The 25,894-nt window shown below is 32.6% G+C and overlaps 1 protein-coding gene across 2 annotated transcripts in view; it reads right to left on the reverse strand.

Moving 5' to 3' along the window:
* Positions 1–471: 471 nt before the first annotated feature.
* The window catches only part of CADM2 (cell adhesion molecule 2), a 1,236,504-nt gene continuing 1,211,081 nt past the window's right edge, over positions 472–25,894 (reverse strand). For both annotated transcript variants that reach the window (XM_059688077.1, XM_059688076.1), the window contains 2 exons: positions 9,255–9,380; positions 472–8,168 (listed from right to left, as the gene is read on the reverse strand). In XM_059688077.1, coding sequence (XP_059544060.1) covers positions 8,050–8,168; positions 9,255–9,380 — 245 coding nt within the window. In that variant the 3' untranslated portion in view covers positions 472–8,049. The remainder of the gene's footprint in view (positions 8,169–9,254; positions 9,381–25,894) is intronic.

The following is a 25,894-nucleotide window of genomic DNA, read 5'->3' on the forward strand; positions in this document are numbered from 1 at the left end:
ACATGGGTGTCTTGGCTGTGTATATGGTTGTAGAGCCAGAGTGGGCATTTGGGGAATCATAAAAAATAGTGTCTATGAATGTGTTATTTTAAATGTCAGAGTTTTCTTTAAGATGTATTTGATCTTCAGCCGAAACCGGTTTGGCTCAGTGGATAGAGCGTCGGCCTGCAGACTGAGGGGTCCCAGGTTCGATTCCGGTCAAGGGCATGTACCTGGGTTGCGGGCACATCCCCAGTGGGAGATGTGCAGGAGGCGGCTGATCGATGTTTCTCTCCCATCGATGTTTCTAACTCTCTATCTCTCTCCCTTCCTCTCTGTAAAAAATCAATAAAATATATATATTTTTAAAAAAGATGTATTTGATCTTCAATACAATATCAAATTTCTTACCATGTGTCACAGGGATTCTTTTGCTAAGAAAAACTGAATTAAATGTAATGTTATTTAATAAAATAAACCAGAAACAAAATCTTGCTTTGTATTTACAGGTAAGTTTTAATGGAATATTTCATGGTCTAACAGAAACATCAGACCCAATGACACTAATTCTTGTACAGCCTTTGGCTTACCCTGTATAACAAAATCTGTTATTGAAAGTAGACTAGAAAATACCTTATGGTAAGTGAACTTCCAAAGACACAAAGAAAATCCTCCATAAATTTAAAAGCTTATCTCAAATTCTAATTAGCATAAACTTAGGATGAATATATTATTGATTGTATTATCTTAGGTAGTTGGATTATATAATACTAGTTAGAGTGTGAAAATTATAAAAGAAGTAGATGTAGGTATTTTTGATTCTGTTCATAGTCAACATTAGTAAACAGACATAAGTGAATGTAAAATTACAGAGTTTTGAAATTTTGGCAATCTCAAGCAAAATTCCCTAAGTCAGCAACATTTTTTAACCCTTAGCATATTACAAGGTTCATATATTCCAAGGAGTAAGTACTAAATGTACAAATAAGATAACATTTACTTTACTGCTGCTTAATTTTTAAAACTTCCACTTAGAAACTTAAAAGAAAAACGGCCATCATTGAGGATATCTAAAATAAATGAATGATGTATGCAGTTTGAACTAGAAATAGAAAATAATGTGTTTGGTATAAAGGAATATGTCTTGTAAATCTTTAATAACTTGTCAGTGGGAAAAAAGAAAGTTCCATCTTTCAATGTCTGTTTTCAACTCTAATAAAATAAACTAAATGAATAGACAATTCAGTAATGTCCAACAGATAACTAAAATTCAAATTTTATTTTCCATATATATTGGGCATTTTTTTTTCCTGACAAGGCTTTACTGATAGATGAATTGCAAACGGAAACCCTGTAAGAATGTTTATAAGGGTTGTACATGACATATTTTAAGTGCCACTAAGTACACATTGAATACTTTGTGAGTATATAGGCATATCAACATGCAAGTGTCATGTACCTAATATTACAATATGCATTTTGTTTTTTGAAAATGTTAATGATAACAGTAGATTCAATAACTGTGCAATATGCTTGATTTTTATGGATCTTCTTTACAGCACATAATTTTTATGCTGCCATAAATATACCCTTCCAAAAGTTATGAATTTCATATCATATAAATAGAACATTTTATTTTCAAAGCCACATCACTGGGAACACCTGCATTTATTGAATACAATTTTTAGAGATAAGTCTTTAAATTATTTTTAACATGGCAGACTTGTTTCAATGTTGGTTATATTGAAATATTTATGATAAAAATGGAGCTTTCTTGAGGGAATATTTTTTGGTTGAATGAAAAGCAAAATAACCAATTCACAAATATTGATGTGAACTGAATATGAAGAAAATGGGTTAGTAATCCCAAACTCATACATCCTTGGGTTACTACTTAACCGCATCATTGAATCTACAATAGGTACAACAGTTACAGTTGAAAATTTGTAAGGAGCTAAAAATTTTATACATTTAAAAGGAGGAAGAGTACTACTTTTGAAAAATGTCTAAATTATGTTTCTACTTATGCGAGACCTTCAATACATTAGAAACACAGAGAAAAGCAAAAAGGATATAGAGATAATTCAGTTTACATTTCATAGTTTTTTTTCTAACCAACTGGTAAACACTGCTTTCAATTATCAAATATTTTATTGCATATAACTTTCACTATCAGCAAATATAAAGAGAAAAGTGACTACTAGTATCATGTACAAAGAAAAGCATCTGAAGAAAGAAAACATCTGAGGTTGACAGTACTGTGTGTAAGAGAAGTGTACTCTGGCGTTCATACCGCACTTGAAAGTCCGTGTAGGAATCACTGCTGTTCTGACCCTGGATGTAGGAAAAGTGCTTAAGTGCTGAGCCCTGGTAGGGTTTTCTTTTGCCCCTGCAATCTTCAAATATCTTTTAACTTGTCTTCTTTTGAAATATACAGCATATTTCATAGAGGGGAAATAGTGGGTTTGTTGTGGGGTTTTTTTACACCTTTTTCACATTTGGGCCCATTCTCTCCCAAATAACCATACATTTCTTGTAACTAGTATATACCTATATTAGTATATGGATAGATATGTATATATATGTATATATAGACATATATACATATATATACACATATATGGAAGAGATTATAAAGATAGGACCAAATAGTATTTATAACAAAACCACATAACATAGAAACATCTTAGACTTCAAGCATATATTACAGATTCAAGGTCATAATTTGATTTTTATTATTGTATTCCTTTTTTTTTTCTGGAGGAAGATCTGCTTTTAAAATGTCATTTTATTTTAGAATAATTAAATTGCATAATTTGAAAATTTCATATGTCTGTGCACACAAAATAAAATGGACATTTGTGGCAATACTTTGCATTCATTATTTAGAAGTTATTTGTTAATATGGAGGCAGTCTTAAATGCTTAAATTTTTGTCATACATAGATAACACTGCTTGGAAAAATAAATTATATTTGTAAAGTTTTACTTAAAAGCACAGTATTATTTACTAAGAAATTGCATTTTAAATATTAAATAAATAGATTGAACTACAAAGTGTTGCCATTTAAATTATTTTTTAAAAATCAACACAATGATATTACATTGAAATATTAAATAGGCATGAGGAGATCTGTCCTTTTATAGTTGCAATATTTTGCCTGCAGGAAAAGTTAATAATAGAAAAGGAAAACAAATGCAGATCTATACAACCTTGAGTGCGCTAAAACAAGTTGGCTTCTGAGAATTCCCAGAGTGTGGGGCGCAGACTGTTATGACAGCCCCCAAAACATGCTTCCTGGGATATCTTGTATATCATGATTTCTTCTATTTGTATTGAAGTGTCATAGCCCATGTTAAAAGAGAGAGGTAGAAGGGTTATCATAGGTATACATCGCAGAGAACTTACCAGCCATATTCAATAATGATTGCATTCAGTATGGATAATGCTGATGAGTTCAGAACCCATTCTTATATTTTGTTCCCCTTAGATCAGTTTATAATCTTTTTATTTTCAATCCATTGCCTTTGGAAGGATATAAGTGCAAAGGGCATGTTTGGGGTAGAATAGGGAGAGAAAGGGAAAAAATAAATCAAAAAAAAGATTAAAAAAATTCCAATGAAATGTAGTGACTACCTATTAAAGGTAACCTGTGTATTTGATTAAATAAATTTGTACTTATAATAAGAGTGTCACAATTCATTAAAACATACACACATTTCAAACAAATTTGAAGAATTCTAAATTGAATTAGATGTAAATCAAATTTTTTTTTCTCTCCAATAAGGCTGAAAACTAGGCCAAATAATTTTATTGTGTCTCATTAATGATTAAGAAATAAAAATTTAATGTTCCGTTGAGGCAGTTTTATTTTAAATTAATGATTTAGTATGTGGGAGGTGAATATTAGCAACCTTTTGGGCCTCCTGGAAAATTCTTAAAGTCCCTCTGCATTAAGTATCCAGCAATAGAATTGCAGATATTGCACTGAGTATATTTTCAATATTGCCAGTGTATATTTCAAAAGAAATTCTATTATCTACACTAAGATTTCCTCTTTCCCAGTATTCAAAATGCATATTATAATTACATGGGTTTCAAACATCCATACACAGCAAGTACAAGATACTTACATGTACGTACACTCTAGTTACCTATATTTTGCATAGTTTTTAGTGTGTACTTTGTGCCACTTAAAAAAAGCATTACTCAGTAATTGTTATTAGGTGTTCCATTTATTTCAGCTGTCATTGCCAGATTTTTGTTAATTTGTTTTGTTTTGTATATTTATCACAGGTTACACTTGCAAAGGGGGATAATATGGGCATTTATAGAGGGCTCTGAGTAATTAGTACTATGACCAGGAAGTTGCAGTAAGATATGGAGTTTTCCATTTTCTCCACAGTTAAAAACCTAATGTGAAATTTCATATTTATCATTCTTTAAATTATCCTTCAAGTCCAAAGAAAAAGGAAAAGTGTTTTAAATGTTCCCCTTGGTAACACTTTGCAATAAGTGGCACTATTTTACACGATAACTGCTATATTACATGGAAGAACCGTCAGTGTCACAGCTGCTGTACATGTGCCTATATGGAATCTCAATGCTATCACAATCATGAGTAAGTAACTACACATGAACTTGTCCTTTAATGGAGATATTTATATATTTTTACAAAAAATAAAAATAAATGAAGTGTTAGCTTCTTTGCCATATTTAGGAAAGTTAGTTTTCTTTCTCTATTTTTTTATTTTAATTGTGGGGTTTCAATGCAAGATTAAGCTTCTTGAATAAATGTAAGATCATCCAGTTTCTAGTTTAAATGCCAATATCAGGTTCCTTAAACTGCTTCTTGAATTCTCTGGTAAAAGAAAACAAGTTGAAATCAATCAATCATCAATCAGTCAATCAATGTCTCTCTCCTCTCACACACACCCACACTCTCAATACTCTGCTCATGCTCTCTGTCTTTGCTCTTGGACTCACAAACTTTTCTTTTTCTTCCTAATTTTGATAATTGTTCTATTTAGGACACTCAAAAATGGGAAAAAGAAAAAAATACCGCTTACAATTTTTGATGAAGGACAACCATTTTACATTGTAAACAGTACACTGGCAGAGAATAGCTACTTTTGGTAAAAAATAATGTTCCATCTCCTACTAGGGGTGTGTGTGTGTGTGTGTGTGTGTGTGTGTGTGTGTGTGTGTGCGCGCGCCGCACTCTCACTGAGTTCCCTAGCTACTATGCTCACTAAGCAGAGACAGAATTTTGGCTCTCTGTGGTATGAGTGTGCATGTTTCAGATGATGCAATTAACATGGTTCCATTTAAAAATGGTATTTCAGTTTATTTTGAATTTCATAGAAATAAGCAGCGTTTATATTTTTTTTTGTTTGGTGGAAATAAAATAATTTTTAAAATTGGGAAAATATAATTCCATTGCTATTTTTTTTCCAGTAACTAAAAACAATACCTAATCCAAATCTATCTATTGAACTGGCAAAATATTTGATTAGAACCCACAAATCATAATATACCAGTTAGTTAGTTTCTTTTTAAGACTTCTAATGATTTTTTATATTACTCAAAGGGTTAAATAATCAACAATCTTGAAATGTAACCAATTTTGGATCCCTAATTTTACAGTGTTATAAATAATGATTGAGTTATTTAGGAAACAATTTAGCAGTTGGAGCAAAGTAGAATATAGATGAAATGAAGAGAGATGTAAATACATCAGTGAAGAGTAGCAATTTTGTAAGTGCATCCTGAAATTAGGCTTTAAATAGTAATTGATGATGCAGTTTATACAACTTCTGTAATAAGAACCTTTCCATTTTTACTAACAGGATGAATTTTTGCTTTGTGGAGTCTTTCTAAAGATTATGCATTGAAAGATATGAACAGTTTATAAACCTATTCTAGTTTCAATGTGTCTAGTAGCACCTACCTGATTCTCTCAAACTACCATACTATATTAACATATTATTGCATTTTTCCACAGATGGTATGAATTGAACTGTAAAAACAAGCATGCAATCACATCAATGCAGACTTATTTCCTTAAAATGTCATACTGTATATGATTTATTATGTTAACACTCAACCACATCATATTATTTATGTTCTGTATATTCTGAAAAAGTGCTGCTTGACATCATCCTTTTTCTTTTGTAAGAAATCAACAAGATAAATGCTTCAACAATAAAAAACAATTTAAAATTCTAACATCTTTAAAGGATTTAAACTTTTCTGATAAATAATCTAAGATACAGCACCCTTGTCTTTCCTTTGATATTAACACTTGATGTCGTACTTGAACATTCTCATTTCCCCCAAATGAATTCCAAGATATTTTTAAAACCATAGGCCATCATGCTTTGACATCACAAGTATAGCTTCCATATTGTCATATTTGTTTTCTTCTTAAAGGTGCAATGCTTGTGAATGGGAAAATAATTTTTACCTAACTGGATTTTTAATCTTTAGCATATAACAAATGTAATGAGAACTAATCTAACAATATTGTTATTTACTTGAAGAAATAATATGACTTTAGATTAACTCTCTGTCATATTTAAGAATACAGCATTTCTTAATGGTTAAATACACCAAAATTTCAGAAATAATCCAGAGAAAGAGACTTTCACCTTTGAGGTAAAAGAACGGCAGAAATTCTCTATCACTCATTGTTTCATAAGTTTGTACCTCACAAAATGCATAGACAGGAATTTAATATAAAGAATTAGTTCATTTATACAGAAAACATATCTTAAACACTTCTTTTTGGCAAACCAACATAGGCAAGCAGCTCTGGAACTGCCAAATTAAATTTTGTAAAATTTTAGCAAACTAAGAGTTTATTTTTAGGTCATTCTATTGTGGTTGTAATTTAAAACCTGAGGCTGTGCACTGGTTGTTAGCTTAAAATTACCTTTCCTTATAACATTGTGCTTCCATTGTATAACAAATAAAAATTAACAAGAACTAGAAAAATTGGTTGTTGAACAGTGCTAGGACATACAGACAAAATACTAATACATGTTATCTACTTGTAATATTGGTTTAAGTAATATCTAAAGGGATATAATGGACATTAGAAAATGCCTACTTATGATTGAATTACCTACAGCCAAAAAGTTAAATATGTATCAAATAATGTTTAATTGGATTTATTATATGCACTATATACAGATACTAAAATGTTTCAAAATTGTGCCCTATGGATATTTCAATTTTGTTTAGGAAGGTGAGTCCTTGTGAAGCAAATAAATTACAGAAACAAATCAGAGCAATGAATGAAATCTTTGTGATTCCCAAAGCAGTAAAATGTTTGTAGCAATTTATTGGTAAACAGCTAAAATAACCTAATGGTGGGAGCTATATAATTATATAAGGTACCATGACATGATTACAATTCGTACACATGGCTCCTGTATCAAATGCTATATTTTTAAATAGCAAATTGATACAGCTTTACCAGTATATCACAAACAGTCCCAAGCTATGCTACAGTGTTTTACGTTTGTGGTTTCCTAGGGCATATGTTTCTAAGCATGTCCTTGAAGAGAGACATGTAGAAAATATTATCTGTAAACCTCTAATGTCTCATTAAACTTAAGCACATTAGCTCTTCATCTAATCCTGTTTCTTGTGAAAGCTGTCCAATGGCAAACTGACTAAGTCCATGATGTAAAGAGGGTGAAAAATGAGGGGTTAAAACAAAACAAAAAAATCTCTGCATACATTTTTCAATGTATAAAAACAACTCAGTGTCATGACCCAAGGAGATGATTAACATTGTTAAGGCTGTATATTCAAGCACTGTATGTTAAAAGAGCAATGGTGTGGAATTTAGGCAGTAAGAAATGTCCTGCATTATGGATGGTACAGTAATTAAAGAAGGATGCTTTCGACAGCTGATTGCTGGTATGCACTGGCTACGGATAGCAGTACGGTATGGAAGTTAATAAAGGTAGCGAAGATGGTAGAAATGAATTCTGAAAGATGATAGCCAGTTTTCTCCAGCAGCCAGCCTGGTAAGTAAAACTCAGAATCTTGGCCTGCGTTTTAAATGAAATACTCTTTTTTCTCTTCAGCATTGACTTGGCTGCCTTCAGCGTTGATAATGGCTGTGTCAGCATCTGGTGCATCTTCAGCTCCTTTAGCTTCATTTGTTAAATATGTTCCTGTGGGTATTGGAAGAAAAATGTGTTAGTTGTGTGAGAATGGTAAATAGCTAGCATTAAAGCAGCATTGATTTAGGAAGGAACTTATGCCAGATATCTTAGATGTTAGAAAATATTCTGAGGTGTAGTAAACCATACAATTTACCCTTCTAAAGTTGCACACATTCTTTCTGCTTTTAGGTACATGTTGTAGAGGAAGCTGTGGCCAGGTTAACTAGAGATAACAGCCAAGCTGGAGTGGGTAATGAATACTTTGATTTCTTTAATGATGGATACAGACCATGTGATCCATGCAGCTGTAGCAATCAGGGTCCTTTGTTAAGCAGTTGATAATGATCACATCAAATGTGTCACCATTTCTTTTGGTAACTCCATTTAAAAGTAGATTATATCAAGAGTTTGCTACCTATCCCATTACAAAAAAAAACACAACCCAACAACACGTATTATTCTTGCTAATATGGCCACACGTGTGTCCATAAACCTAAAAACAATAACCAAAAGCTTAGTGTTATAGTTGAATTTTTGTTCTAGAAATAAATTATAAACTTGCTTCTGTTTTTGTTATTCCAACTATGACTTACTCTGTGATCTTTGGCTATTGGTTAAACATTATTTTGCTAAGCCAACTTAACTTCATTTAGTTTGTAAACATGTTTCTATTATTGATTTTAGAGAGAGAAGAGAGAGGGAAAGAAAGAAAAAAACATAGATATGAGAAGGCAACATTGATCAGCTGCCTCCTGAATGCACCCTACTGGGATCTAGCCCACAGCCAGGCATACCCTGATGGGGAATCAAATAAGTGAGCTTTCCATACATGGGACAGTGCTTGATGAACTGAGCCACACTGGCCAGAGCTAAGCCAACTTAACTTCAAAGTTGAGTAAAATAATCAAGAATTCCCTGAAATAATTTAATTTAGTATTTAGATTTCCCTCTCTCTGTCTCTCTGTCTCTCTCTCTCTCTCTCTCTCTCTCTCTCTCTCTCTTTCTCTCTCTCATACATTCATATAATATCTCATTGTTAAGCAAGTCTTTAGAATGTTTGTGTCAGAGTTAAGAACACTATTAAATACAACCCACCTTTATGTCTTGCCAGATATCGACCAAGCAGAAATATAGAACACAGCGTGACAAATACAACTACAGCCACTATTCCTCCAATAAGAGCATGATCAGGACCAGTCTGGCCAGCCAGAGCATTGGGATCTAGGAAAGAGAAGAAAATATTGCTTAAGTTAGTGTTATTAGTCATAGAGTGCATATCTGCATTAGAATGAGTTAATAAAATTATCACATTTCTATTAAAATAAAGCTTTATTAATGTGTAGTACACCAATCCTCTAGTCAACAAATATGTATAGTGTATCTATAATATTTATTGTGTACCTATAATGTACAACATACCTGGGGATACAACATTTCTCCCATAAATCACTGTTGCTTTTGAGTTTTCATTTTAAAGAGAAACTGGATAAACAAATACCAATATGATTTTGCATAGTTTTATGCCTTTTGATCCTCCTCTTCTCCTTCTAAAAATGTCTATGTGTCTATTTTTTGGTGAGATGAACACAATTATAATATTTTAAAAGTGAAATTGTGTCTTACGAAAGGATGGAGCTGGAGATGATAACTTGGGATTTATCATTATATAAATGTTATTTAAAGCTATGAAAATTGATAAACTTATTAGAAGAGCGAGTCTAGATAAAAGAAAAGGTCTAAAAATTGAGCCCTGAAAAACTCCCATATTTAAAAGCTAGAAAGAGGAAGTGCTTCTAGCAGAGTAGACTGCGGGGAAGAACAGGGCAGTAGGGAGGATCCTGGAGAGTATGCTACAGAGGAGGGTGGTACAGATTGTGTTTAGTATTATTGATAGAAGGAGGAGAATGAACACTCAGCAGGGAGGATTTAGTCCTTGTTGGGCTTGTAGCTGTAGAAGAAGTGAGTGGAAAGATACAGATTAACGATATGCTTTTATATTCTGCCTTTAGTAAGATATTACAGGAAAGAGATGAGTGCAGGAAACTGTCCAGTTTTCAAGCAGATATCCAAAAGATCAAAAGAAAGCCCAATCGTTGGGATATTGAAAGTTTGAGAAATCTAGTGTTTCTAGAAGTCACATAATAAGGAATAAAACTAAATGAAGCTCTGATCAACAAAATTTGCCAAGGCTCAGCACCTATAGCAAGGATCAGTTTGATAGCACAGCCTACCCTTCCAAGCCCATTGTTGCAGATAGCGTCATAGTAGCTGCTTGTAGTCTAAAGAGGAATTTAGAGGTGGAAAAAATAAAAAAAAATAAATTAGGCTTGGAGATTATACCTTTAAATCTCAGAAGGAAGGTGGGGATGGGAGGTTGGAGGGGGAAGAAATTAACCATGTAACTTATGTGCATATATGCATAACCCATGGACACAGAAAATAGTGTGGTGAAGGCCTGTGGGGAGGCAGGAGCAGGATAAAGGGCATCAATGGGGAAACAGAAGGGGACATCTGTAATACTTTCAACAATGAAGATACATTTTTTAAAAGGTATTACCAATGGGCAAGGTATTACCATTGTTCTGTTGTTTTTATTCTACCATAGAAATATAATCATAGATTTTAAAAAAGATGTGGAGTGTGGTTATAGGCACACAAATATGAGACATTGATTAGAAGTCTACTGTGATTTTAATAGAACTACTGTGCCCCAAAAACATATGTCTAGGTAGAAAAAAAGTCTGACTATTTGAAACTTCAATCCTTGGACCCCCAAACTTAAAGAAAGCAAAAGGTAAGCTAGGGGAGGGTGGGGGTAAGGGGGAGAGATCAACCAAAGGACTTGCATATAAGCCTAACCAATGGACACAGACAACAGGGGGGTGAGGGAATGAGTGGAGGGGTCGGGGGGATATGTAATCATATGTAATACCTTAATCAATAAAGAAATTAAAAAAATAAAAGCTATATAAACTCCATAGAGGGCATATTCTGAAACACTCACTTCAGATGTGGTCAAGGAGGATGACTGAATGTTCCATAGGATAGAATTGTGGGAAGTAAAAAAGAAGGAACAGAAGAGAATCCAGTTTCTCCACGGAACTGTTTTTGCCAGGGCAGAGGGGTCTTTTAATGCCAGTCTGGCATGTTTCCATAAGTGCTATGGATCAGTAACTGCTCAGTGCTTACCACTCTTCCTTTATTTCTAAATGGGAACATCTGTATTAAGAAGTGCTTCAGAGAACTTATATGCATATATGCGTCGCCCATGGGTGGTGAAAGCCTAGGGTGGGCTGGGACTGGGTGGAGGAGGGCAATGGGAGGGAAAGGAGGGACATCTGTAATACTCTCAACTACAAAGATTTTTAAAAAGCACTTCCCACTTCTCCTGGGTCAGTTCTATCACTGTGCGTTGTATATGGGTGGAGGGGAGCATTAGTTTTTTGGCTCATTTGCTCCTTAAGTAATGCACACAGAAATGATGAAGAGGATTGAGCATATCAACGGTCTTTATCTTTGAGTTGGATATATTGGCTTGACAGGTCTTTAGCTTGTCTCTTTGGATAGGGTATGGCAGTGGTTTGTGTGAGGGAAACAACATGAACAAATATTTGGCAAATCAGAAGGATATATTGGGGCAGAGATTTCTAGCTCATAACAAACTTGGTTCCTATTCTTTCAGTTCACAGAGCTAAATGTTTTCAATCTCACTTGCAGTTGAATGTAACCATGTGATTTGTGTTCTAGGCAATTGAATGGAAGGCCCAGACATGAAACCTTGCTGAGCACTCTCCGGAGACACAGGCTGAGAAAGATAAGTATCACATGGTCTTACTTATATGTGGAATCTAATGAGCAAAATAGACAGATGCACAGAATAGTTCCCGAGGTATAAACGCATGGAACAGAATGACCAATTTCAGAGGGAAGGAGGGGGTGGGGGAGTGGGGAGTGATTAGGGAACTTATATGCATATATGGACACAGACAATAGAGAGGTGAAGCCCTAGGAAGGGCGGGTTCTGAGTGGAGCAGGTCAATGGGAAAACAAACAAAGAAACAAACAAACAGGACATCTGTAATACTTTCAATAAGAAAGAAGAAAAAAAAAGAAATGAGAGAGCCACAAGAATAAGTGAGGTAATGGGTCAATAAATCTCCACCTGGAAGAAAATTACCCAACTAAGAATACATGAATTGAAATGCTTAAAAAAAAAGGGGGGGGGGTATTTTAAAAACAATGAGCATTAAATAGTTAATCTGTTATAGGAGCTATTGCTAATTTAGCTTTCTATTATATATTATTGAATTTTTCTTGATTTCTGGCATTGGCTGTAAATCTAAAAACAAAACAAAACAGGTGAAGGGAGCAAAACATAAACCTGCCTTGCCTCTAAATTATCTGTTTGTATTCCTTGCTTAGATACTTTAGAATCACTTTCAAAATCCACCTCTTGCTCAGGTCCCCAAATACAGATAGTCAAAATTCATGTCCATTTTATTTACTGAATATATCTCAGAACTGAGCATTCTTTTGGGAAACTGAGAAATCAAATTAGTTTATTTGCTTTGGGCTCATGATTTTTTTCTACTTTACTTTAGATGAATAATTATTCTATTTCCTTCCTTGGAAATCAAATTGTGCCCAGGTAGAAACACCATATTTTATATTGTGTATATGTCATTCCCTCCATCCTATTTTAAAATAATTTCACTAATTTACATTTTGATTTAATTATATTTTCCATGTTTATCCTCTTCTTAGTTGATTTCATTTTCTGCCATTTCTTATTCCTTTGAAAGGTCTTTATCAATTGTGACTTTGGTTTAATTCCACTCTCTATTTGACCTATTCTGTATTTAGTAGATGTTTTAAAAGAATTTTATAATATTGACAATAAAAAGTTCTTATTTTTTTCATTTAAGTATAATAATTATTTTTAGACATCTTGAAAAATGTTTTTACTTTGTGTGTATACATTATTTCTCTTCTTTTATTGAAACCATTTTTTCATTGGGTGCAAAATTTTTAAGATAAATCCTTTTATTTTCTTATATTCATTCATATTGTTGAGATGTTTTGCAGAAGGATTCTGTGATTTGATGCTGGTGTTTATTTCTGTCAACTGTAAAGTTGCGGATCAATCCACCAGCAGAAACTACCTTTGGATCATATGACATCTGTACATAGTGATTAGACTGGAGGGGATGTAAATCATTATTGGTGAGAGATTTCATTGATGGATTTCATACACTTTTGCCTATAATCTTCACTTGCATGGTAGTCGCAGATAACTTAGGTCATTGCCTTCGTTTTTGTACATTAAGACAATTTGACTTATTACAATGGGTTTTAGATCAATTCACTTAATTTTTAATAGATATAATTACAGATATATTATTTTTATACATTTATTATAACCTTTAGAGAAAATAATATATGAGCACATATTATTTTACCTTATTCATAATGTTCTACACATACTCTTACAATAAATGAAAATACTTTAAATTTTAGTCTTCATTTGATTAACAAAATAAGTCCACATTTGTCCCAGAATTTTTAAGATTTCAAAGATAAAATAAATATAGAGAATGCTACTTTGTATGTTTACTTACAAATGCATTTCTAAAAAATACTGACCTTGTTGGTTATGCTTTTTATCACCCCGCCCCCCCGACACATAACTATTAGAACTAAGTCTATCCTTAATTTCTATTCCTTTTTGTTTTCTTTTATTTTTATTGTTTAAAGTCTTACATATGTCTCCTTTTTCCCCCACTGACCTCTCCCTGGCCACCTCCAACCCCCAGCACAGGCCCTAACCTGCCTACTGTCTGTGTCCATTGGTTATGCTTATATGCATGCATACAAGTCCTTTGGTTGATCTCTTACCCCTCTCCCCAATCCTCCCAAACCTTCCCTCATAGATTGGACAGTCTGTTTGATGTTTCTATGTCTCTGGATCTATTTTTGTTCATCAGTTTATGTTGTGCATTATATTCCACAAATGAGTGAGGTCATCTGATACTTATCCTTCTCTGACTGGCTTATTTTGTTTAGCATAATGCTCTCCAGGTCCATCCATGCTGTTGCAAATTATAAGAGTTCTTTGGTTTTTACAGCAGCCTAGTATTCCATTGTGTAGATGTACAACAGTTTTCTAATCCACTCCTCTGCTGATAAGCACTTAGGCTGTTTCCAAATATTAGCTGTTGTAAATTGCACTGCTATGAACATAGGGGTGCATATGTTCTTTCTGATTTCAAGAAGTGGGATTACGTCTCTTGACCTTCTGTATGTCCATTTTCAAAAAGTGTCTATTTAGGTCCATGCTGTTGCAAATGGTAAGAGTTCTTTCTTTTTTTCAGCAGCATAGTATTCCATTGTGCAGATGTACCATTGTTTTTTAATCCACTAATCTGCTGATGGGCACTTAGGCTGTTTCCAAATCTTAGCTATTGTAAATTGTCCTCCTATGAACATAAGGGTAGATATATCCTTTCTGATAGGTTTTTCTGTTTTCTGGGTATACATTCCTAGAAGTGGGATTACTGAGTCAAATGGGAGTTCCATTTTTAGTTTTTTGAGGAAACTTCATACTGTTTTCCACAGTGGCTGCACCAGTCTGCATTCTCACCAGCAGTGCAAGAGTGTTCCTTTTTCTTCACATCTTCACCAGCACTTGACATTTGTTGGTTTGTTGGTAGCCATTCTGACGGTGTGAGATGGTACCTCATTGTCATTTTGATTTGCATCTCTCAGATGATTAATGAGTTTGAGAATATTTTCATATGTCTCTTGGCCTTCTGTATGTGCACTTTCAAAAAGCGTCTATTTAGGTCCTTTGCCCATTTTTTGATTGGATTGTTTATCTTCCTTTCATTAAGTTGTATGAGTTCCTTATACATTTTGGAGATTAAACCCTTATCAGAGATAACATTGGCAAATATGTTTTCCCATGTTCTCTTTTGTTGTTTTGTTGATGGTTACTTTTGCTGTGCAGAAAATTTCTATTTTGATGTAGTCCCATTTGTTTATTTTCTCCTTAGTTTCCATTGTCCTAATTGGTAAAGATATTGCTATGACTTATGTCTGATATTTTTCTGTCTATGGATTCTTCTAAGACTTTTATGGTTTCCCATATTACATTTAAGTCCTTTATCTATTTTGAGTTTATTTTTGTGTATGATATAAGTTGATGGTCTAATTTCAGTTTTTTTGCATGCATCTGTCCAATTTTCACAACACCATTTATTGAAAAGACTGTCTTGACTGGATTATATGCTCTTGCCTCCTTTGTCAAATATTAATTGAGCATAATGGCTTGGGTTGATTTCTGGATTCTCTGTTCTGTTCCATTGCTCTATATGTCTGTTCTTGTGCCAGTACCAGGCAGTTCTGAAAACAGTGGCTTTGTAATATAACTTGATATCTGGTATTGTGATCCTTCCAACTTTGTTCTTCTTTCTCAGGATTGTTGTGTCTATTTGGGGTATAATTTTTAATTCCATATGAATGTTTGGAGAGTTTTTGTTTTGTGAAATATGTTGTTGAAATTTTAATGAGGATTGCATTGAATCTATAGATTGCTTTGGGTAGTATGGACGTTTTAGTGATGTTGATTCTACCAATCCATGAGCAAGGTATATTCTTCCATTTGTTTATGTCTTCCTCTATCTCTTTTTTTCAATATCCTGTAGTTTTCTAAGTACAGGTCTTTACCTCCTTAGTTAAGTTTATTCATAGGTATCTTAATTTTTTTGTTGCAATCATAAATGAGATTGTTGTTGTTTTTTTAGTTTCTCTTTCTGTAAGTTCATTATTTATGTATAAAAAATGCCATGAATTTCTGGGTGTTAATTTTGTAACCTACTACATTGCCAAATTCATTTATTAGGTCTAGTAATTTTTTGATGGAGTCTTTAGGGTTTTCCATGTACAGTATCATCTCATCTGCAAATAATGACTGTTTTAGCTATCCTTTCCCAATTTGGATGGCTTTTATTTCTTCTTCTTGTCTGATTGCTATGGCTAGCACCTCCAGTCCTATGTCAAACAGGAGTGGTGAAAGTGGGCACCCTGTCTTGTCCCTGTTCTTAGGGCAAATGGTTTTAGTTTTTTCCCATTGAGTATGATGTTTTTTCCCATTGAGTATGATGTTTGTCATATAAGGCTTTTTTATATTGAGGTATGATCCCTCTATTCCCACATTGCTGAGATTTTTTTATCAAAAAGAGTATTGGATTTTGTCAAATGTTTTTCCTCCATCAATTGGTATGATTATGTGACTTTTATCTCCCAGTTTGTTTATGTGATGCATCTTAATTTATAATCTTAACAACTAACACAAGTGATTGAGATTGAGAGTCCGAATCAGATATCAGCTGAACAATGCTGAGATAATACATAATTTAAATATCTAAGTCCTAGTGGAGATCTCTCATATCATTTCTGTCATCCCTCTCCTACTGTCATAGCAATAAAAAGAAGAAGTACAGGCTTCTAAAGTTTATTACAGTTAGCTGAGTCTGAATTTCATTATTTTGATAAATACATCCTGTATCTTTAAAGACCATTATTGATTCTTAAGTCCATGACTTACTGGAGAAGTCTGTTATCATTAGAGTAAGTAAATTCTAATAGATTCAGCAATATATTACAAGTCTTTTTTTACTTAACAATGCACAAAACACACAAAAAAATACTGTAGAATTAAATATTACTGAGCTTAACACCCTTTAGTTTGGGTTACTGGACTCCTTCTAAAAGACTACAAAGGAAAATTATGTCAAATAATAATAATAATAATCTTTATGCTTAGTTATTTCTGATATTTAGATGAGTAGAAATTAATCTTAAAGAATAGTTTTATTCAAAGTTTAATATGGAGAAATCCTAAATTATATGATTCTATTTCTCAAATCACTGCAGGGGGTTTCTATTATCACATCTATCATGTTTTCCCCATTAAAATAAGAAGTACCAACTTTAAAGAAGTAATATCTGATTTTCTAAGTTCACAGATTATAAATGCTACATCATTTTAGAATCATTTTATAATAAATACTTTTATTATGTACCTTATATGTTTTCCAGTTTGAATAAAATGCTAGATGAGAATAAATTTAAAATAATTTTATGTAAATGTTTTAAATGTAGTTTCCAAAACCTTTTTTAAAAGAAATAATTGTCATTATATATTAAAATATATACATTTTACAGGAAAATTTAGATTAACAATTACAATTTTAAAAATGATAAACTCTAAGAACATGTACTATGTATAATAAGCATATTAATCCACCTATTTGTAAGGCTGATATAAAATTTTTACTTTTTCTAAATAAAATCTAATAAAACTATCTATAACACTGTATAAATGTTAGGGTCCAGACTATAGGTTCAGCATAAATTTAGATAAAAAATGGAGTAGTACATTAAATAGCAGAGTAGAAAATTGCTAATTAAGTCAGGTTAAAGTTAATAGCAATTTTTGATAAAACTAGGAATAAAATTCAATGTCAATATGGAAAAATTGAAAAGTAGGTAAAAGCTGAAAATAATAGAAGAATAATTATTGAAGAAAAGCAAGTGCCTCTTATGCAAAAGTCAGTAAACATAGTCCCCAGGTAGCAACTATCAGAGTTGTGAAACAAGAGTTAAATGAATGAGTAGAATAAATATGGACCAAATATTATACTGGGATGTATGATAAGAGTCACTTTAACAATAAAGTCACTTATATAGATATTCTGTTCTCATTTTTGAGTGTTTTAGTTTTTGGATGTGATTGAAAACTCAGATAAAATTTAATTTAACAATAAAATGGTTAACACATATTAAATTAAACTCAGAAAAGTAAGTGTGTAACTGAGGTTACCACCTTTAGAAATAGACAGTATAGAGATTTTTCAAGTTTAGTTTCCTGAAATAAGTGATCCTGCATCACAATAAAGTAATATTTAGCATTTCTAGTTATTTCCTTATCTCTTTGCTAGGAATTTATTTGTATAGCATAATTGAGACTTTGGAAAATAGGATTTTCATTTTTTAAGAAACTGCTGTGGATAAGTTGTGTCCCTCTCAAAATCCATATGTTGAAGGCCTACACCCAATGTGGAAAAAATTAGATTTAAATGAGGTCATGATGGTGTAGTTCTCATAATGAGATTAGTACCTTATAAGGAAAAAATTTATATATATATATATATATATATATATATATATATATATATATGCACTATCTATCATCTATTTCTCTATCATCTATCATCATCTGTCTATCTAACCTATCTCTATCTCTGCTATGTGAAGTCACAGCTTAAAGCAGCTTTCTGCAAGCCAGATAGAGAGCTTTCACCAGAATCTCAACCATGCTGGCACCCTGATCTTGGTCTTCCAACCTCTAGAACTGTAAAAAATAATACATTTCTTTTTTAAGTCTCTCAGTCTATGGCAAATTGCAGGCTGAACTGAGTTAATATATAAACTACAGCATGATCATTGTCATGTAACTCACTTGACTTATGGAAAAATTCAATGGAAAATAGATTTTGGGAAGTCTGGGTAATCTATACTCATCCCCAGCCAATGATCTGTAGGCAAATAGAGCAGATGAATTTCTTTTTTTTTTTTTTAACATATTTTATTGATTTATTTTTACAGAGAGGAAGGGAGAGGGATAGAGAGCCAGAAACATCGATGAGAGAGAAACATCGATCACCCGCCTCCTGCACACCCCCCACTGGGGATGTGCCCGCAACCCAGGTACATGCCCTTGACCGGAATCGAACCTGGGACCTTTCAGTCCACAGGCCGACGCTCTATCCACTGAGCCAAACCGGTTAGGGCGCAGATGAATTTCTTTTAGTGAGTCACTTGTAGCTGAGTTGTGCCTTGCCTTAGGTTCTATACTGCTTTATACTGGTGGCCTCTGTCGACTCACACACCAGTGTTTCATAGCAGTTGAGATGTAATAATTGATGTCAAGAACAACAGATGAAATCAATCTTGGAATGAAACTAGGTTGTGTGTTATTTATACAAATAGAAGAAGTAGTATCATGAAGCAGACAAGTCACTGAAAGCTCTTCAAGTGGAAGAAATTGCTCACAAAATCCTGGGTTTACAAATTGCTTATGCCAACCCTTAAGCCACCTATTGCTATTGGTTTGATTGTGGCCGAGATTCCTAGCCTTCTCATCTGGAGAATGTGAATATTTTGTTTCTAGGAGGGTCAAAGGCGGCATGCATTCCTGGGCATACAGGGCTTAGAAGAATGTCTGACACGATGCAATGCAAGCGTTATCTAAATGTTAGTTATATGGGAGAGAGATGGGGCAAGTGGCAAGTATAAACTTCTGTGGAGAAAAATATTGGTTCCTTTTTATCTTTTTAAAAGACTATGTCAGGACTTTATGTGGTGACTATGCCTCATTCTAAGTGTCTGAATATTTGAGAGATGGAGGGAGGTATCAATAGAGAAAGATTCCTATAACATGAGATTGGATAAAATGAGTGTGCTGGGAGTCTGATGAATGAAGATTAAATGAATGAATAATTTGTTGATATTTAATCTGTGCCAAGTTCTGTATTATAAATGGCTTATTTTATTCAATGTCTGTAAAATGTGTTGACTCAGAAAACCATAGCTATTATTAATATAGAGATTGATAAACTGTGGGACAGCTTGCCTAAGCAAGTTACTGGAATAATTTTTGAGAAGTTTTAAAAATAATTATGAAAGTTTTTAGGCTGTGTCAGATGTCTCCTATTTGGAGAATAGCAGTTTGAGGAGGTAATTTCTACTGTCTTCTCACTTAATTGTATTATATTTTCTTTCATTATAGAGAGGGATTCATTCCCCATCTTTGCTAAATGACCCCTATTAGTGTTGTTTCTTCATCCTGTAGTAATTTCTTCTTTCCATCTATGTATGCAAAGTCCAAACAACAGTGACCAGTCTCTCCATGTTAATTAGGCCTGAAGTTCTATATTCAGATGTTTTTTTCCTCTTGAATTAATTCACTTGCTTTAGTTTATTTTCACCCAAAGATAAGTATTCTTGAAAATAAAGTGGAATCTTACACTTGCAATATAGCTGCAACAACGTTTTCACACAGTTCTTAGGACCAAGAAAATTGAGTGAGTGAATGGTTATTATAAAATTCTAATACTGAATTCCAGACAGAATTTGGATTTTTAGATACCAATTTGCTATGCTGAGCCCTGAATTACTGCTCCTTCACGGTAGTAAATTATTTGTTTGAATATAATAATATTGCTACTATGTAAATGTTTTAGCAAATTTTGCTAAGTAAAATGACTCATGCAGATTTGTTCTCAATGCTTCAGATAATTTGATTCTAACATTAAATTTAAATTTTTTAATGTACTTAAGAGCCTACTTTCCCCCTTTAAATAGAGTAATACTTCAGAAAGAAGGTCACTATCATAAACCATTAAATTTAGTTATACAAAATTTATGGAGAAAAAGTGTACTGTCCTTTAGCAGTATATGCCATTAACAAAGTCCCTGGAGAGAAATATATCACTACGTTTACTCAGAGGTCATCTGTTATCGTCTAATTTTATGTACAATTACTATTTCTGACAAAAATATTTGAGAATAATTTCTAAAGGATAGAAAACATGAAAATATATTATTCTTGTTTGTGTGCATGGCTTCCACATAATTTTAACTATAAAAGATGTGTATAGGATGGTGATAAACAGAAGGGAAGGGGGTTGGGGGAGTTAAGAAAAGGTAAACAGGGAATAAATTGTAATGGAAGGAGACTTGACTTGGGGTGGTGAACACATAATACATTCATTATGCAGATGAGATATCATAGAATTATACACCTGAAGTCTATATAACATTATTAACCAATGTCACCCCAATAAATCCAATCAAAATATTTTTTAAAAAGTATATAGGGACTCTAAATCTATGAGCTCTAAATTAAGTCTATGTATTATAACAGGTTTACAATAATGGGAAAAGAAATGCCAGCAAACACAACACTTAGCCTTTCCACTAAAATTATATATATTTACTGCACCATAAATTTGTTTCCATGCCAAGCTGATAAGCAACAAATGCCACTACAACTCTCTACGTATAATAGCACACAGATTTCCTATTCAGAAAGATTTTGACAATAAGCATAAAACCACTGTTGTGTTTATTTGTTTTGTTTTGACTTCAGTGTTTCCAGGTTGTTTAGCTTAGAGATATAATCAATTTATAAACTTATTTAGCAAGTGAAATGTGATTATCAGAGATACAAAAGTGAAGTGTTTCTGCATTCTACACTAATTTCATAGCATTGCCCTCCAGCTTCTTTCTTCTGAGAACTGTCCCTCTTAAGCTCTGTTTGTCATTTTTTATGACTCACTTTCTCTAAGTGTATAAAATTGATATCATTAACTTGTATTGTAAATAGTTAATAATGTTCTGGGACCAAATAAAATATGTACTTGAATAAGATACTCTGTCCTTGAAAACAAAAATCTAAGTGGAAATTTTCTCTGATAAGGTATTCTTATTTTGGGGTAAAATAGATTTTAGCATAATTCTCTGCATTTCACTGGTCTTTCTCTGGTGAACACAGAATTGTAGTTTCTTGAGTACTTTAAATGGGGAAATTTCTCAGTTCTGAAGAATTTGAACAATCCAGAGAGTACTCTCAACCAGAGAATAGTGTAGCTATTAGGACTAAGGGCCCTTCACAAAATGCTTCACCTCTTTTAGCACTGACATCAAAGGGGGAGGGAGCTTGCCAGGAGATTACCTGTGTAATAGCAGGAGGAAAGGGAAAGAAATGAAGTTTTTAAGGTTATCTACACAGTCAAAGGAAGATCAGGGTACATTTTTGAGTTATTTACCGCTTGAAAAATTCAGCTAAATTATCCATTAGGCATATGCTACAGAGTATAATTTTCCTGCATTGAGCAGTAGTCTCTCTAAGATCAGAAAAGATCAGAAATAATATGACACTCAGAACTATGAGACCCAAGTACTAGTTTCAGTTTGTCCTCCTCTGTTTCAGTTGCCTCCATCTATAAATAAAAATATATATCTTCTCTGCCATCCTCAGTGAGCTATTGTTGAAATCAGTTTATATGGAATCTGTGCATATAAGTCACATTCAATAGATGTTAATAAATGTAATGTAAATCAAATATTGAGATTTATAATGCTAGAAACTGTAAACAAACCTGTATTTTATATTTTTTTTTTATTTTCAGGAAAAAATATACTCAAATTCATTCTATAACATCAATTTCTTTTACATTTATATGATCTGTAAAAGCTACTGTTTTTTCTCCAGTTGCCTCATATCATCTAACTAGGGACTGTTCTGCCTTTAATGTCAACAATACCTAAATTTGTGTACATCACTGGTCTCAGCCTACACACATAAAATGAATAAATGGGAACGACCACTGAAAAGGAAGACAAATGACTTGTATGTGACATTACCGTATGTCTATTGGGCAATGTGCTCTGTGCAAATCTAAAGAGATGAATTAAAGTATTTTTCAGCAGACTAGAGGTTACATAAATTACATGCAATGATGTCTGCAGAAGGGTGAAATCTAGACTTAAGCGTGTTTCTTTTTAAACTAAACTTAAAAAAAAAACACACCTGAAAATAATTAAGTATGCTTCTAAAGGAAACAATAATAGGACAGATTTATTTTTAAATACTAAGAAAATATAAAGAATAAATACCTGACAATGAGAATATTTATAGTGCTCAACATTAAATGTTTAGTCTGTACCAATTGTTTGTAATGTCTGTCTATATACAGAAATTATTGTGATAAAATAGTCACATGTAGAAACATATTATTTATTATGAGACAATGCACCAAAAACACAATACCACTACTGCTAAAATAATTTCCCTTTATAAATCTAAAATGTGTACTATGTTACTAGTCAATTCATCCAAACAAATTATATATTACTACTTTTTTTGAATTGATTATTCTGGTGCTAATTATAATATTTATATTGATGATGCTTATATAAGGGTTTAAATCCATTATGAATGGTCAGTGAACCAGATTCCCAGTCATAATAATAAATATATTTAGAAGAATTTAATATACATGTCCTTTCTATACACCATTTAGGGGAGATGATTACATACTAGTAAGAAAGGCTTGTGAATATTTTAAATATTAAAATCTTAAGCTTACTGGAATCTCACCCTGTTATTTTTTCAAATATAAAATTATGTTAAAATAAAAAGCCATGTCACCAATATGTAACCTAACATCTCTCTGCTTCAGTTTCCACATATATAACACAGGAAAGTAGTGATATGAGCCACATATAACTTTTCCGTGGAATGAATGAAACAATGCATGTAAAGGTCTTATTAAAAAACTTTTTCCATAAAAGATAATGACAGTAATGGTTAATGTTTATTAAAGCTTTATTCTTATCATATTAAATGTTTTAATAAGTTAACTCATTCTATCCACAAGTCAATCTCACAAAATAATTACTATTATCAGACAAAATTTAGTAGATTTTAGAGTAAATATTTAACAAATACTTTTGTTGTATCTTAGGTACCAAACTCCAAATTGAAAACAGATGCGAATGCAAAATGAAAAAGACTTGTGTGAGCGTATTGTCATTGAAGGAAGTGAAAATTCGAATAGATGGCTGAAAAGAAATGTTCATGTGAACAGCTTTCCCAGGTTTCAGGAGGGATTCCTTTCCTGAGATCCTTTGCTCTTTCGGCATTGATTTTCTACTGACACCATTGCATGAGGAGAGTGGAAGAATAACATCAAAGTCCAAGCATTACTGAGTTTCCTTCTCACCCTATAATTCAGAACTTATTTTCCAAAATGGCTAAAGCTGTAATAGATGGCTAGATTTGGCAAGTTCACAAGTAAATATATTTAGATCCAAAGGTAGTGTAGAACATTTGCTTAGAATTCAAATTATCTCCTTACAAAATATCCAGTCTCTTAATTTAGTTAATGAGTTATAATAAAAATGAATTAAGTATCTAGAATTCTATATTATGGAAATCAATTCAAAATGTCACTTATCATTCCTGATTCTATTTACTCACTCAACTATAGAAAAAACTTTGAAAGAAGGCTGTATCAAATTTAGTAGCTTTTTTAATAACATGAATTCTGAAGAAAATATTAGTGTGAAGCTTCAGTGTAGTTAACTCTTGGAGATTTGGGTCCATTGTACATAATTTGATATTTAATATTTGTCATGGACTACTTTATCCTTACCACCATTAATAATTTAATGGTCAGATAGCATGCAGATCTAGACACTGAGTATGACAGAAGTCATTGTATGCATGTTTGTGAATATAAATAAACTCCATTGTTCCAAAAATAAATAAAAATAAAGTTTGCACAAAACATAACATGCTTAAATTATGGCAGTGCTTTCAATTTAAACATACATAAAATTTTGGAATATTTCATTAATTAAGGAACTATGTTTTTAAATTTAAGGAATAAGTATCCAAAATGAACTAACTAAGCCTGTAACAAATTCTTCAGAGGAAATTGACCTAAATATTAGGTCAATTTAAGTGGCAGACATATGTATAAAATACTTCTGCCCTTGCAAGTAAATATGAAGTACAATTACTTGTAAAATTTTGTCCTACATCATAATTAAAAAGCACTGGGCATAAATTCTTGTTATGCATAAAATATAATTATTCATTTTAACAATTATTACGTAGCATTTTTAGTCTAAGCATACAAATGAAAATTCCTCACTGAAAGCTTTAAGGTCATTTAAAGTAAACTGAAGAAAAAGTTAAATGCCAACTTTAAAATGCCTCTATTTTATATTCTAAACTATGTCTTATGGTCATAAAAATAGATTCCTAAAACCTTTTTAAAGTGGCATCTAGTATCTAGAATTTTAATGGAAGAGCCTTATGACTTTCCTCTATTTAAGCAATAAACATACAATTCAGAAGCAGAAACTATGTCCTTCATAAGTATCATTAATTGTATAACCATAAATAAATCATATTCTAATTGTGACTGGAAATATAATGTAGTCATAATCAGTCTTCCATGTTTAGTATAACTGTTTATTTCTGTTTCTATAATAAATGGAGTGTAGTTTATTTCTCTTCTTTCCTGTCTCTTCCACCTCCACATAAAATCACTTTTTCTGTAATCTTTTCTAGAATCTCTCTCATCAAGTGTTCAAATTGTCTTATAAGATAACACATCAAGAAAATAACAAAGAGCTAAGTTATTTCCTCAAGGTCATATTGTAAGGCTACACCTCAGCACAAGAAATGTGTTAAATATCTGTTCCTCCAGTTATTGACTCATAACTGTTTTTTTTAATGTTTTTATTAATTTCAGAGAGAGGAAGGGAGAGGGAGAGACAGAAACATTAATGATGAGAGAGGATCATCCATCGACTGCCTCCTGCACACCAAACTGGGAACTGAATCTGTAACCCAGGCATGTGCCCTGATCAGGAATCAAACTGTGATCTCCTGGTGCATGGGTCGGCGCTCAACCACTGAGCAACATGGGTCCAAATACCTTTTTTTTTTTTTTTTTGCAACAAAAGCCTGTTTTTATTTTTTCCAAATACAGAGACAGAAGTTTGCATTGGTTTGCAACTATTGCCTCAAGGCAACATTTCTATATACAGCACTTTCTGTTCTAAGAGCAGGTAATCATAGATATGTATCCATA

Source organism: Myotis daubentonii, chromosome 3, assembly GCF_963259705.1.
Source record: "Myotis daubentonii chromosome 3, mMyoDau2.1, whole genome shotgun sequence".
NCBI classification, from domain to species: Eukaryota; Metazoa; Chordata; class Mammalia; order Chiroptera; family Vespertilionidae; genus Myotis; species Myotis daubentonii.